This window comes from Rattus norvegicus, chromosome 20, assembly GCF_021556685.1.
Source record: "Rattus norvegicus strain SHRSP/BbbUtx chromosome 20, alternate assembly SHRSP_T2T, whole genome shotgun sequence".
Taxonomy (NCBI): Eukaryota; Metazoa; Chordata; class Mammalia; order Rodentia; family Muridae; genus Rattus; species Rattus norvegicus.
The window spans coordinates 9,909,509-9,925,414 of record NC_141553.1 but is presented as its reverse complement, the minus strand read 5'-3'; the positions used below and the strand labels follow the sequence as shown (position 1 = coordinate 9,925,414).

The window sequence follows — 15,906 nt, the reverse complement described above, 5'->3', positions numbered from 1 at the left end:
GATCTTTAAATGGGAATGTCATTTAAATGTCTTTAAATGGGAAGAGGAGCTTAGAGTGACGACTTTAAAAAAACAATCATAATTTCTGATATTAGGAAACAATTCAGCACTCTAATGGATGGGTGAAATCTCTCTCTCTCTCTCTCTCTCTCCCTCCCCCCAGTAATTGAAATCATTACTATCACAGGTGTCCTTCATTATTCTCAGGAACGATACCATGTTCTAGCTTGCACCCGAAATGTCTCCCACAGGGTGTGCTTGAACATTTGATCCTCAGATTGTGGTTCTGATATGGGAGGCTGTGGGGCCTGGGCGGTAGAGGAGGGTCGCTGAGGTCAGGCCTTTAAAGATTGAACCCTCGCTCTGCCTCTGGCTCCCCTCTATCTGCTTCCCGGGCAGTCCCAGGACGTAGAAGCCTTCACTTGAGGGACAAACCCAGTTGCTTCATCTGCCACGCCTACCTTCCCAAGGCTGTTCCCTCCGAGACTGTGAGGCAAAACAGATCCTTCCTCCCTTAAGTTGCTTCTGCTACATGGGTTTGGCCATAGCAACAGGACAGTAACTGACATGTGTCCTAGGCAGATACTGAAACCATGAGGAGTATGGACCATGATTTCCATATGTGAGCGCTCGTGTTCTCTCTCTCTCTCTCTCTCTCTCTCTCTCTCTCTCTCTCTCTCTCTCTCTGTGTGTGTGTGTGTGTGTGTGTGTGTGTGTGTGTGCAATTTATAAATTAAGCATGGCAAGAGATTAATAATAACCACTAATGGAACAGAACCATTACAATGTGTCATCAACAGTCTCGTCTTTGTCCTCTGAGGACATTATTAAGGAAAACAAGGGTCCCTTGAAGGCCTCTCCACATCGCTCCAGCCAGTCTGATAGCCAAGACAGTTAACAGGCACAGAGTGTGGAAACACTGATGCATGGCCAGGGTAACAATGGTAGCATCAGATTTCTCTTTTGAAAGATGTGTGCCAGTCAGGTTCGAATAGTTGAGAATGGGATTTTAACTCTTTCTGATCACGGCGAGCTATGGATTATTGCTGAGGCTACTCCTTGCTCTAGTTACCAAGGGAAACCTGTGAGAACAGGATTTTAGAGAGCCTTTCTTAAGCACCTCAGAATCAGTCATAGATGAGTGATCTTGGCATGACCTTGGAGGTGGTGATATCCCTAAGACCTGAACAACCATGGAAAGGGCAAGCCTTGGACATGGCAGCGCCTCCTTCTCGTCTGTCTGTCCATCGTGCTGTACTATTGGCTCTCTGTCTTCTGACTATTGCTTCTGACCAGATCTTGACCTTAGTACATTTTGCTGTCCAGGTATTGGGAAGCTGCCTTGTCCACCTGCCTACGGTCTCTTCTCCATACTCTATGCATGTGCGGCCTTCAGCAGATACAGACTTTCAGTATTGTTTCTCTGTGCTTTTTCCTTCATGGATTCTCAAGCTCTGGATGCAAGCATACAACACATACACAAGCACACACACACACAAACATGCACACACACAAGCACACACATACAGACACACACACAGACACACACACCACATACAAACATGCACACAAGCACACACACATACAGACACACACCACACACAAACATGCACACACACAAGCACACACACATACAAACATGCACACACACAAGCACACACATACAGACACACACACAGACATACACACCACATACAAACATGCACACACACAAGCAAGCACACATACAGACACACACAAACACACAGACACACAAACACACAGACACACAAACACATAGACACACAAATGCACATACAACACACACAAAGACACATAAACACACACACATACATATAAACACAGATACACATACAGACACACACATACACAGAGAGACACACACACAATACAACACACACAACACACACAGACACACATAAACACACACAAGCACACACACACATACACAAGCACACACACACAAACACAGATACACACACAGACACACACATACAAATATACAGACACACACACAAACACACAAACACACACATAAACACACACAAACACACAAACACACAAGCACACACACAAGCACACACACACATACACAAGCACACACACACAAACACAGATACACACACAGACACACACATACAAATATACAGACACACAAACACACAAACACACACATAAACACACACAAACACACAAACACACACATAAACACACACAAGCACACACACATACACATAAACACACACACAAACACAGATACACACACAGACACACACACAGACATACACACACACACACAACTCACACAGACATATAAAAACACACACAGACACACACACAGACAGACACACACACAAACACACACACACACACACACACACACAGGCATGCAAGCACAAATGTACTCATCCACACACGTGGCTCACAGGAGCCCATGTGAGCAGAACTTCTGGTAGCCAACGGCTGACAGAACATTCCCAGGGACCGCACTGAAGCAGCGCCGTCCCTCGCCCAGCTTTCTCTGCTAGCATCTGCTCACCTGTATCCCGCCAGAATATTCATGAGTGTGGACTTCCCAGCTCCAGAAGGACCCATGATGGCCACCAGCTCTCCACTGTTGAACTTCCCAGAGATCCCTTTCAAAAGGGTCTTGTATCCTGCAAAATGCAGATTGGGTTCATTGGGTTCATTGGCCCGACTGTTGCGTGCTTTACTTGACCCCAACACTGAACTGCTGGGGCACAGTCTCCCACGGTGCGGCGTGAACGACAGCGACATTTTAGGCTAGAAGCAGACTTGGTGCCTGCTTTATGTTGTGCCGGTTTCCCAGACTGACCTCACGCCTTATATCCACGATCACGGCACATGCATCCTGCTTAAGGTTTTCAGAGCGCATGTCCAAATGGCCTGCCTTTCCCAACAGGATACACGTGTGCCTGTGCCAACGGGCAATCAGCTCGGCATTGTCTAGGCAAGGTTTTTTACTTACCCCTTACGTATTTACATAGACACAAATAATTTGTACACGAGCTATGAACAATTACTTTAGGATTAAACAATTCAACCAATGGGATGTTGATTGGTTTATTGGACAATTGAAAGGGCTTAAGGTCCCATCAAATGTCTAGGGAAGTGTCTTCTGCCTGGATCTTTAGAAGGGGCACAAGGGGGTGGCGGGGACAGAGGAGAGATGCACATCTGAAACAAGCCAGAGTACTACGGCTTTCAAGCATCCTGTGGAAATGTTTTATAAACGATAAATAAGGGCAACCAGTTCAGAGATAACGGTGCCGGCTGAGACGCCATGTTTGGTGTGGTGTCAGATAAGAGCCCACCCTATGGAGACAGGCAAGCATCACGTTCCAGTCCCTGTGCATAATGTCCAAAGAGACCTCAGGAGCCAGGGACAGGTGGGGGAACTTCCCTGGCTTCCCCCAGGCTCCGGCAAGCACCCAAACCTCCAGGTCTGAGAAGGCTGGAGCCCAAGAGAACGCCCTCTGCACTGTCTTAACTGTTTTTCACAGACGGGACACTTGGACATCCCTACCCGACACAGGTGCCACCTTAATTTGGACGAGGAGTCCCCGGAGCCTTGTTTAAGTGAGGCAGGGAGAAGGGGAAGCTAGAGCCAGGAAGTCTGCTGCTCAGAGACTGAATCATTAAGTAGAGGAGGTTGGCTGTCAGCTGTCACCCCAGAGGGCTGAGAATCATCCCAAAGGGAAAAGGGGGCCCAGGAACACAGGGAGGGGCACTGAGGGAAGCTCGAAGCTGTGGAGGAACCAGTCCCCTACAGGACAACGATGATGACACAGGAGAGCAGAAGGAGGTGACTCAGCGGGAAAGGTCAGTTCGCCTCCGGTGGACAGACAGAAGAGCAGGTGTGGAGCAGAGCCAGGGACGGCAGAAGCTCTTCCTGTACAAAGCCAAGCTCCTATAGCTCATCAGATAGAGTTCTGCCCCTTGGGGACAGAGGTGGACCTCTAGGGGCCCCAAATGACATCACCAAGGGGGTAGTGAATGCCCGGGTGCCTGCTCATTACTACACTTATCTACCTAGGCTGGAGTTGGGGTTACTGTCGAGCAAACGATGTCTTAATGCTGCTTCCACTCCAAGGTGGAACCTCGCCTCCTGCTGAACCCCCAGGAACTGGAAGCTGCTACCAGTGGAACGAAAGCTTGAGATAGTGCAAATTCCCTCCATACAGTTCAGAGGAGAAAAACACAACAGACGGGGTGTGTATGACCAGGTCTAGAAGGCCCCCTCACACTTCCCCTGACATGACAGGCAGCTGCTTTAGAGTCTTGGCTTTACACAGCCAGGTCGGAGCTGGATAGCTTCTTCTCTTAGAAGTCAGGACTACATACATTCCTTTGCCTACGGACAAATCAGTCCTTCCTCTTTCTCCCCCTTTATCCATTTTCGTGTGCATGCATGTCAGTCTGGAAGGAATCTTGTCCCCAGCATCTGCCCTACCAGAACCCGCCACTACCATGGCGGATGGATACTGTCCTGCAGGCCAGTGTCTGCTGACTGGCACTCCAGGGGCTCAGCAGACAGAGGTCACCCCATAAGTGGCAGCTAGAAAACCTACCCACAAGGAAGAAAGGGAGACATATGTCTTGACAGTATACTATTAGCATCTCTGTTGGTGGAGAACCATTGTAGATTTCCGAGGAACAGGCTGTCCCCAGGTGGAATGCAATCTATGCCTGTGACCTAGGCACCCTTAGGGGGGACAGCAGGGAGTGCTTTGCTGTTTTGGGGGGGGGGAGAGGCTGTGGGGGCCAAGAGAACTTCCAGGGCCTCAGGGAAGAATTGTCCATAAGGCCTCTGGGTCTGGGCTACGCAAAGGCCACCGGACTCCACCCACTCTTCCTGGGACAGGCAGATTGTCAGAAGACAAAAGCTCTCAAGGGCTGGACCATAAACCCCAGCCAGACTCCCAGGGGAGCCAGGCAGTCTGAGGTCATCTGCTAAGAGGCAAGTGTGTGTGGATCCCTGAGCCTCAGGGCCTGGAGCTGGTAGAACCTGAAAATGGTAGGGGAAGCAGGATGACCATACCTTCCCTAGGGAGACAGGTAGCAGAGCCAAGGAAAGGAATACAAATAAAATGAAGAGAGGCTGAAGATTTGCTTCTTCTTACCTAAATAACTCAGCCTGGGAGCAGGGGGTGGGGGGGGGGGGAGAAAAGAACAAACAAAATGTAAATGCTAACAGCTTTCCAGCCTATTGGGACTGTCAGCATGGGTTCTGGGACATTCTTGTCTATATGTGAACATACCAAGTGCACTCACATTTATACACGCCATAGGGGCAGCCTATTCCCCCTCCCCCCACATGTGCCTACAGATTGCCACAGACACCATAGGGACAGCCTATCCCCTTCCCCCACACCCCCAACATGGTGTCCACACTCATCCATCACAGACATGCACACACCTGAACCACACAACCCGTGTACACTTAGGCTAGGTCCTGAGATCACAGCCGGGCTGGCCCCACCCTAGCACGTATAAAGCTGGTGGTTACCCGCATTGGCCTTCAGGGAGCAGCTTTCTGTTAGATAGGACTTTTATGCTTCTAAAAAGCGAAGGTAGTCTCTTTCCAAGCATGATTTGAACAATTTGGTCCAAACGATGGCACCGTACTGATGAGGTCTCCAGATGGGATCCCAAATGTCCCATCAACCTTAACCTGAAGGCAATCTGGCTGCCCCGGTCTCTACACCCAAGGCCCAAACTGCCTCTGCATACGCTAGTGTTCCTAGGATGACCCTAATCTTACTTCCCTGCCTCCCCACCCCCATCCCCACTCTTTAGCTCCTATCTGATCTGGCTCCAAAACACATTGCCTGCCTTTTCTGAAGCCAAAGACCCAAAAGACAGAGGTACGGACTCTTCTCCTCCCTCCTCTTCATCATTCATATCTCATTATTATATGAGCGTTTGGCCTGCATGTGTGTCTGTCCGCCGTGGTGACCACAGAGGCAAGAAGAAGGGCTTAGATCCCTTGGAATGTGTAGTTGCGAATCACAGTGTGAGTGCTGGGAATCGAACCCAGGACCTCTGGAAGGGCAGCCAGTGCTCAATATTGCTGAGTTTTCCAGCCCCAGAGGTATGTAATCCGCCCTCTTTGGGGGGGCTTCTCCCCCAATGCCCAAGGACCTTCTGTACAGCCAGCCAGCCACAGCAGGAGACAAACCTAACCCTGTCAATCAAATGGATGCTCCTGGTATTCTGTGCTTCCTAAAGGACAAAGGGGCCTTGGAGCAGTGATGGTGGTGGGCATGGCGTCCGGGACACGTGAACCTGAAGGTACAAAGGAATCTGTCTAAGTCATGGGGAACCAGTACCTGAGGAAGACATTGTGATGCATCCCCAGATGCTCCATTGGCTGTGCCTCTCTTTGGAAGAGGCATAGGAGATCTCCTACGCCAGCCCAGGGAGTGGCACTATTAGAGGGTGTGGCCTTGTTGGAGTGGGTGTGGCCTTGTTGGGGTGGGCGTGGCCTTGTCAGAGTAGGTGTGTCATTGTGGACGTGGGCTTAAGACCCTCATCCTAGCTGCCTAGAAGCCAGTCTTCTCCTAGCAGCTTTCAGATGAAGTTGTAGAACTCTCAGCTCCTCCTGTGCTGTGTCTGCCTAGAAGCTACCATGCTCCCATCTTGATGATAATGGACTGAACCTCTGAACCTGTAAGTCAACCCCAATTAAATGTTGTCCTTTATAAGACTTGCCTTGGTCTTGGTGTCTGTTCACAAGCAGTAAGACCCTAACTAAGACCCAAGTCTTTGGAGATCCACCAGGGGCTTTACACCAGCACTGTGTTCTGTCAAGTAATACACAACTGCAGAGCAGGGAGCCCTGTGTCCTTCTGTTTCTGGCTCTACTGGATGGGCTTAACTGGGGTCACTTGGGCCCCCTAATTTACTGTCCTCGCCAATGGTTCCCCTCACATGTTGTGCTGTGAATTCCTGGCCCCCTACATGTATGCAGAAGCCATTTGCCCTTCCAACCCAGATCCAGAGGTCTAGCTGTTCTATGCACAGGGTGACATCAAGAAAAGAAAGGGCATAAATACAACAGGAAATTCGAGGGAAGATGGCCTCTCATCTTCCCCACACCCTCATGAGTCGAGCACACCCTCCTCGCTTCTAGCTTCCCTCTATCCCCAAAGCCAACAGCTGGCTGATCCATATGACTGTTCCCTGTATGCCACCAGGCAGCTTCCATTTTGGGTCTTAGGAACCAGACAGAGAGGCTCATGGGTACTGGCCGGGCCCTCCAAACACCTCTTTCCCCATGAGGCTCCATACTAGAGGTGCAAGGCCCACCCTATCACCTGCCAGGTGGGTATACTTCAATGGCATCGCTGACCTCCAAGGTGACTCAAGGGTTCTCTGTGAAGAAGGTTCTGAAAGAACGTGAAGTCACAGCTGCCGGACTGCGCCTCATTCTGGATCTTTTCTGTTACCAGCTCTCCTCGGTAGCTAAAGAATGTGCTGACCTGGGTCTGAGCTTCTGGTCTGTCTCCAAACAATCCTTTTCACACTGCAAGTCCTCCTGCTGGGAGAGCACTGCCTTGATTGGGGCCAGGATCGATGCATGCCCTCAGACTAGCCTGAGTCTCGCCAGCTATTGGTGCAAGGCCAGCACTGTGAACATGCCTGGCCCTCTGCACGCTGAGACTCTGGTAACACCGGATGTGGCATGCCAAGACATGGGAAGCACCCTGCAGACCTGTGGTGCTGGCTGCTGGCCCACATCTCCCTTCCATGGCAACACTGGTCCTGGCTTCCCTGTCCTATCCTGACACACTTGGCTTGCAATGACTTCAGAGAGGGCGCTCTCCTCAGACAGCCTGCCCAGATCTGACACCAAAGCAGGGTTGAAATCTGAGTGGTGATCAGGGGCTTGGTAGCACATCTGAAATCCCAACCACTCAGGACATTGGGAAGGGAAGATCATAAGTTCAAGGTCCGGCATGAATATCTTAGTGAGACTCTTGACTCCTAACAGAAAATAACCAAATGAAAGGGAATGGGGTTGTGTGGAAGGGTACTTGTCTAGTATGTATGAAGCACAAGGTTCAACGCCCAGTGCTACAAAAAAAAAAAAACAAAAACAAAAACAAAAACAAAAACAGTAAAAGAGAACCCAAGTTCAACCCTTCAAAACTCAAAGGCAAGGCTTCAAGAGGAAGGCCAGGCAAGATTAGGATGACTTCCATTAGTCCCCAAGCCAATTAGGTCCTTGCGCTCCCATGCCTCTTGGCCGTGAGTAGAGAGGTTTGTCAGCTCTGAGTGACATCAGAGCTACGCCCCACTGAAGCACTACGGTACAGCTTCTAGAAGCAAGTCTTGGCTGGTAACCACCTGGCCTTATGCTCCATGAGTATTTACATAGTGAGGTTTCCCGGAAGAACAGGGCAGCTCACTGCCCTCTGCTCTCCTCCCTGCAGCCAGCAGCCATGGACATCTGGAGATGCCCAGATAAGCGGTATGTGTGTCGTGCCTGGGAGGCAACTCGGGGATCTGCACAGAAATGGCTGCTTGAAGGGTAGCTTCTACTCCGGTTTTCAACAACATGACCTCAGGGTGGGGGTGGAGGCTACATCCTGGACTACCCTCCCCCTTGCTGCTCTGACAGCAGCCACTCCAAGCAGGAGCATCCCTCACCCTACGAGCTCCGGAGAGGCCCATGCAGGAGCCCAGGCTCCATGGCGGACTCAGTATCTTCTCTCTCCTGATGAAATCCCACTAACCTTCCCATAGGACCAACTCCACCTGCTTCAGCCTGCGGCTCTCGGTCACATTCCATGACAGAGCTGTTCTGTCCGTCACCCTTTACACTCAATATTCCCTCAGCTGTCCATCTGGTCTCCCAAACATGTATTTGGCCAGGTAGATCCATCCCCGCCCATTCTTAGAACCAGTTTTTACGCCTCCAGGAAGCACACGGATTTGATAAGCCACGCCCCCCAACCTAGCGCATACATTGTGAGATCTGGAAATAGCCCCATATATCCCTATGGGCCATGCCTTCTCCCTGTAACTTGGAGACAAGGACATCTACTTAGCATCTGGTGCTACTGAGGCATGGCGGGAGAAATACGAAGCACTTGACATATGGCTAGGCCCTACAGACCCCTCTGTCAATACCCACAGCAGCTCCTTTTCTCCAGGAGGGGTCACTACATCTATCTGTCCCCTTTGTGTCTTGGCCATTTCACACCCCTTAGAGAGTCCAACCAGTGTGGAGGTTTAAGTAAAAATGGCTCCCCACAGGTCCATAGGGAGTGGCGCTATTAGGAGATAAAGCCTTGTTGGAGTGGGTGTGGCTTTGCTAGAGGAAGTGCGTCACTAAGGGGGCGGGCCTTGAGGTCTCAGATGTTCAAGCCACTCCCAGTCTCACATTCACTTCCTGTAGCCTACAATCCAGATGCTCATTGACTCTTCCAGTTCAGTGCTTGGGTCCTTTACTATTAGTGTAAACCTACGTCAGCATCACTGTCTCAGTCAGGGTTTCTATTCCTGCACAAACATCATGACCAAGAAGCAAGTTGGGGAGGAAAGGGTTTATTCAGCTTACACTTCCACATTGCTGTTCATCACCAAAAAAAGTCCGCATCAGAACTCACACAGGTCAGGAAGCAGGAGCTGATGCAGGGGCCATGGAGGGATGTTACTTATTGGCTTCCTTCCCCTGGCTTGTTCAGCTTGCTTTCTTATAGAACCCAGGACCACCAGCCCAGGGATGATACCACCCACCATGGGCTGGGCCTCCCCCCTTGGTCACTAGTTGAGAAAATGCTTTACAGTTGGATCTCATGGAGGCATTTCCTCAAGGGAGGCTCCTTTCTCTGTGATAACTCTAGCTTGTGTCAAGTTGACACACAAAACCAGCCAGTATAGTCACTAATATGAACTATCTCTCAGCCACTGTCACCAAGCTTCAGACACTACAGAGTGAAGAAGGGGACAGGGGACAGGACAAGAAGGATTTTTACAACACCTGAGAAACTTACAAGGCTTAAGAGACTAATCCTTGAGGTTATAAAAGTAGTGAATGTCTGCTGGGGGAAGAGGGGATCTCAAGTGAGATTGTCCCTCAGTTGTGCCTCCAGGGAGGCAGTGTCTGTGACTTGTCACACAGGATAGGGTGAACATTTAATGATGCTATTGTCTAAATCACCTATACACCTATGGAAACTCTCACGCATGTTCCCATCACTAACCCCAACAAAGTCATTGGCTCACCATGCCGACTTATGTGTAATGGTTGGTGTGTTCAGTTCCCAATCTGAGGCATCCTGGTTGTTACCTTTAACTGTCAACTTGATTCAATGTATCTGAGAAGGGAGTCTCCACTGAGGGACTGTCCAAATCAGACTGGTCTGGGAGTACAGCTGTGGGGACTGTCTTGTTAATCCATGTAGGAGAGTCCAGCCCATTGTGGGTGGTTCCATTCCCTAGGCAGGTAGTTCTATGCTATATAGGGAAACAGGTTAAGGGTGAACCTGGACACAAACAAACAAGCCTTCTTCAATGACTTCTGCTTCAGTTCCTGCCCTGATTTCCCCCCAAGTGGCAGACTATGACTTGGAAGTATAAACCAAACAAACACCTTCCTCTCCTAAGTTGCTTTTGTCAGAGTGTTTCTTCTAGCAACAGGAAGCAGACTAAAACTGGAGGTGAACAGTGTTTGATCAAGTCTCTACAGGAAAACTCAAGCGACAACCATCCTGTCTCCAGTCCGAGACACCCACTCAGCCTCCTAGGCCTCAACCCCTCCCGATCGCAGTCTCCAGTTCTGCCCCACACTTCACGTCTACTGAATTTTTTATCCTCCTGGTTTTTTTTTTTCTTTCTCTATTTACTGCCTAACTATATTCGTCCTTAAAGAGTCTGAATAATTTTTTGCATGCTTCTGGAATTTATATAAACAGTGCGGTACTGTCTGTCCCAGGGGTGTTTTTCTCACTTGGTGTTCTCGAATATTCTATAGTGAGTGTATCTGCGGTTTGCTAACTAACTCCTCTTTCTAGTGATCACACACGGTATTGTCCTTAGACGGGGATGCTTGAGCAGCTGAAGGGATCTGCAGCATGGACCACTGTCAGGTCATTCCCCAAAGACCTCAATCACGAGAGAAACCACAGCAAAGAGCTCCATCTGTCTGTCCCTGGGCTGTATCCCCATTTCTCCTTCTTGGGGACACGTGACCCACTTCAGCTGATGCTGGAGGCCACCTGCCACCAAGTCGGACATGGGCTATGCTGCGCCTCACTCTTTCTGAACCTGCTGAGTAAATCTTTACCTGGTCCCGATGGAGACTTTCCTTACACCTCAATCAGCTGTCTGCCTCTGCGAACAGGGTAACATCTCTATAGCTGTGTGAAATCCACTGCATACCCCAAGAGTTAACATTATAAATTAAAACAGGATTAGATAAAGAAAGTTAAAGAAATGGCCCAGTGGTTAGGAACACTTGCTGTTTCTGCAGAGAGCAGAGGTTTGGCTCCCAGCACCCAGGTTAGAAAGCTCAGAACCACCTCTAACTCCAGCTCCAGGGGACCAGATGTCCTCTGGCCTCTGTAGGTAGCCACACACAGATACATGCATGAAAACAAAAACGTGTCATTAAAAACATGGGAATAGGGGTTGGGGATTTGGCTCAGTGGTAGAGCGCTTGCCTAGCAAGCGCAAGGCCCTGGGTTTGGTCCCCAGCTCCGAAAAAAAGAATAGAAAAAAAACAAAAACAAAAAAAAACATGGGAATAAAGGAACCAGAGATTGCCAAAGGTCATAAATGATGAATTCTGCCACTCTTGGTGAATTTAAAGGCCATGAAGGTAATGTGACTTGGAATTTATTGCCAACCAATAGATTCCGATAGACATTGTAAAAAGTAGATACAATTGTGTCCATCTATGATATTGTAGAAAGATACAAATGTGTCCATCTGTGTTTTAGACAGTGGATTCACAGCACTTTATAAACTACAAAATAGGCATGGCTGGGCAAGGGCCTTTTCTAACTTAAAGAAATAGTCATGTTATAAACACAGACAGGCATGCATAGACACACACGTTGCACAGACACACATGTCACTGTACCATAAGACGACATTCCTCACTGTCTGCAGGGCAAAATGGCAAAGAAAGTGAAATGCTCATGGAATTATTTTTCAGTCTTTCACATCAGGGAGTTAAAGCTGTGACTGAATCAATCTCTCCCCTCTACCCCTCCCCCTTGCCTTCTCTCTTCCCCCTCCCTCTCTCCTCCTCTCTCCCCTTCCCCCTTTCTCCCTATATCCCCCTCCCTCTCTCTCCCCTCCCCCTTTCTCCCCCTCCTCCCTCTCTCCCCTTCCCTTTCCCTCCCCCCTTTCTCTCCCCTTCCCCTCTTTCTCTCCCTTCCCCCTCCCTCTCTCTCCCCTTCCCCTCCCTCTCTCTCCCCCTCCCCCTCCCTCTTTCTCCCCTGAGGCAGAGCTGCCCTGGCTATTGTTTATGTTCATGGACTGAGGCTGCTTTATGAAATATTTATTAACAAGTAAATTACCAGAGCAGCGTGGCTGTTCTGCCAGTATCTCTCAGAACTGAACCGCCTCGTAATAATTCCTTTCGGAGCTATTCTAGACCCACTGAAGACTCTGAGAAGTTGCTTCCCACAGACACCCTCTGTGGGAGTCCTCCAATTCGGTTCTGTGGAGCGCTCGCTCGCATGGCTGATTCACAAATCCAGATGCCCTGGGACAATGACCTTTCTGCCCTCATCTCTACTTTGGGCTGCTCCCTCCTCTGGCTCTAGGAGGGTCCCACATGCTTATCCAAGCCCTGGGCCTCCCCATGCTTTCTTCTCATGACTGACAGAACAGCTTCGGTCTCATTCCTCTTCTGTTACCTGTCCTGTCCCCCTCCTGTCCCCAGTCAGCCAGGGAAGCTACCATGTGCTCCACTGCAAGCACCAAGAACCACACATACGCACAGAAGGCCTGGTTGGCCCAGGAGGGATCCCTGGGGCAGCCTCTGGAGCATGAGGGTTAAGAGTCTCCCTTTGCCCAGCTCTCGCATCCTGAATTCAACTGAGAAGACAGCTGTTTTAGAGTTCCTGAAGCATCTGTATAACTACAGCCCTCAACCCATGCACCACCTATGGACTGAATGGCGGGTCTGTTCATAGACAGGCTCGGTCTTTCCTTTGGTTGCTGACTCTGCTGTCTCTCGGAGGTCCTATGACACGAGCATTTATTTGATGAGCATTTATGTCATCTCACACACCTCCTGGTACAGAGCATAGCCATACAGATTCCTTAGGAAGCCTGGGGTTGCACCAGGGTACCCAGGGTGTACCAAAACACCACCTTCCCTCCAGGTGCCTGGCACCTTTTGATCCCCACCCCCATCCCCAGGACAGCTTTGGGCCAGTGACTGAGGAGCATTGTTGACAAACATGGGGTGTTCACACCCTGTTTCTTACCCACCCCTCTGAGTCTGACTCTAGCAAGTCACTTCCTGGTACCCATCAATCCTGTGTGTGAAGATACATCCCTATGCAAAGGTCACCCGGAGCCGCAAGTGGGCGTTTTCCCACATCTTTCTTGGTAGGGATAGGAGTTGCTTGTAAACAACCCCAGCCCTCCATCAGCAGGAGTAATAAACAGCCTCCCTTGTCCCCTCCCCCAGGACACTAGAACCAGTGTGGCCACATCTATGCCCTAAGTGCGGTCTTTAAAAATGGTGGGGATTATGATCCTTACACATTAGAATCTGTTGTTATTTAAATAAGGAGACACTGAAGTTCCTTACCCAAGAGCGAGGAGAACTGCGAAGTCAGACAATATGGAAATCAGGCTGCGGGAAGGAGATGCAGGAAACCAAGCATCCGGGGCTTCTGGTGCAACACTGTGCTGGCCAGGCACTGCTCGTGTTCTGACTATCTGCAGGTTTTAGTTTGGGTTTTATTTCTCTTTCGTGCTAGTCACCGAACCCAGGGTCTGTGCCTGTTAGAGAGGGGCTCTACCACTGACCCTCACCCCAGCTCTACCTGTTTCTTACTTGATCCTGAGAGCCTGGAACAGAGGTCTGTGGAAATGTCTACTGCATTCTGTCCTGACACGTTATAATCAAGTTCTGCTCAGCCACCTCAGTGGGGCTGGACAATGAGAGAGGCCAGTGAGCCACAGGGTCTGTATGCCTTCTATATGCACTGGCCAACCCCTGCCTGCACCCATGACATGTTCCTATCCTAGGGCTGCCTGAGGCTTTGCAAATGGTTATGTTGTTTCCAGTGACAGAGGCTGAGTTTTCTTCCAGCCAAAGATAGAAAGGGTTTGCGGGCGAATACAAAGAGCTCCCTGGTCAGAATGGGTCCTTCTTTGGAATGGGTCTTCTTTCCCTACCCTTCTGACAGGACAGGACCCTGGGATCCTGGGACAGATGAGTGTCCTCCATTCACAGGGCATCCTCTGTGGCAGACCTCAGGGCTAGCTGGCAGACAGTGATGGAGGTGAGAGCTGCCTCATCTGGGGCTTAGGCAACCTGCTTCCCAAGCCGGTAGAGGGAACCTCAGCTCCCGTCTCCCTGCCCACTCTCCACTAAGCTCCATGCCCACTCCACCACCATCACTAAGGACCGATACACCGGCTCATTCAGGTCTATACTAGGGGGAGTTGGAATGCATCTCTGGGGTCAGCGAGACAGAAATAAAATCCACACTGGCTTAAAGAACAGTAGTAGGAACTGCTGAACCCGGGAGTTTTGCCCTAGACTCAGCACCAATGTCTGCTGTCCCTGGCAGATAATCTGGGGGAAAGGCTCCTCAGCCTAGATCCCCAGGAAGGAAAGGAGCTGAGGAGCTCTTTGGGTTCACAATGGAGATAGCACCGGGCCCTCCCTGCCCTCGGAAGTCACCGTCTGCATTTCTCACTGATCCTCTAGTGCTTTTTAGGGCAAAGGGGACGTGCAGGGGCTGCCTGGAGCACTGCGAGTGGTCCTCCACCCTGACTCCAGGGGAAAGATGAGCAGAGACACCTCCTGAGCCTGCTTTTCAAAGGATCAAGTGTGGCTCTCAGGTAGCCACGCACTCCTCACTGATCTGAACCAGCGGTTCTCAAGCTGAAGTTCCCCACAGACTGGATCTGCACAGCCAGGATGATGGGACTTCTCAGTGCTGTGCGTCCGTCTGTCCATACTTACGTACATACGTACATCAGACGCACCAGAGTAGCACAGAGTCAACTGCGTTCTAAGCCCTAAAGACCAACACACAAACAGCTTCATGGACTACTACTACCCTGTCGGGGTCCACTCTGAAGGGGGTGGGACTGTGATGCAAACCGAATGAACTCCTGGAGGCCATGAGTCCTCCCCAAAGAGAGAGTTCACAATGTTAATCCATTAGCACCCATGATGCTTGCTTCACCGGTTCACTCCAGGATCAAGATCTATCCATCTTGATGGACCCAACCTCAGTCTGAGGCCTCATGTGGCCCAGGATAGCTATACAGACAGCCCAGCACAACGTTGTAAAGCTACTTGGAGCACTGTAAACTGTCAGGGGAAATGTGTAATTTGACTGTGGAACTCTCAAGCACAAACTTTACAGAGGGCGCCATTAAAAGGTTGCATCCGCACCCGTGGCGTGCTTCAACGTCCTTTCCTGGGGCCCAGGTTTGGAAAAAAAAACAAAAACTATTTTCTATATGGAAATCTAAAAGTCAAAGTATAGGGTGACAATGGCATGTGTCTCCAGAACTTTCTGCCTCATCAATGGGCCCTGAGAGGTGGTAGGTAAGTCTGGTGCTTCATAAGCAGCCTGAGGGGTAGCTTCTCTACCTTATGCTCAATGCTCACCACACACCTATGAAACAGTGGAAGCTTTCAGAGACCCATATACTTCATGGCAGACC

The 15,906-nt window shown here is 50.0% G+C and overlaps 1 protein-coding gene across 2 annotated transcripts in view; it reads right to left on the bottom strand.

The window, feature by feature from the left end:
* Abcg1 (ATP binding cassette subfamily G member 1) overlaps positions 1 to 15,906 on the bottom strand; it is a 58,111-nt gene that overhangs the window by 23,018 nt on the left and 19,187 nt on the right. Inside the window, 1 exon segment of one of the 2 annotated variants that reach the window (NM_053502.2) lies at positions 2,540 to 2,657. The exons of the other annotated variant lie outside the window; for it this stretch is intronic. Within the exon segment in view, the coding sequence (NP_445954.2) occupies positions 2,540 to 2,657 (118 nt within the window). 2 annotated transcript variants of the gene reach the window in all.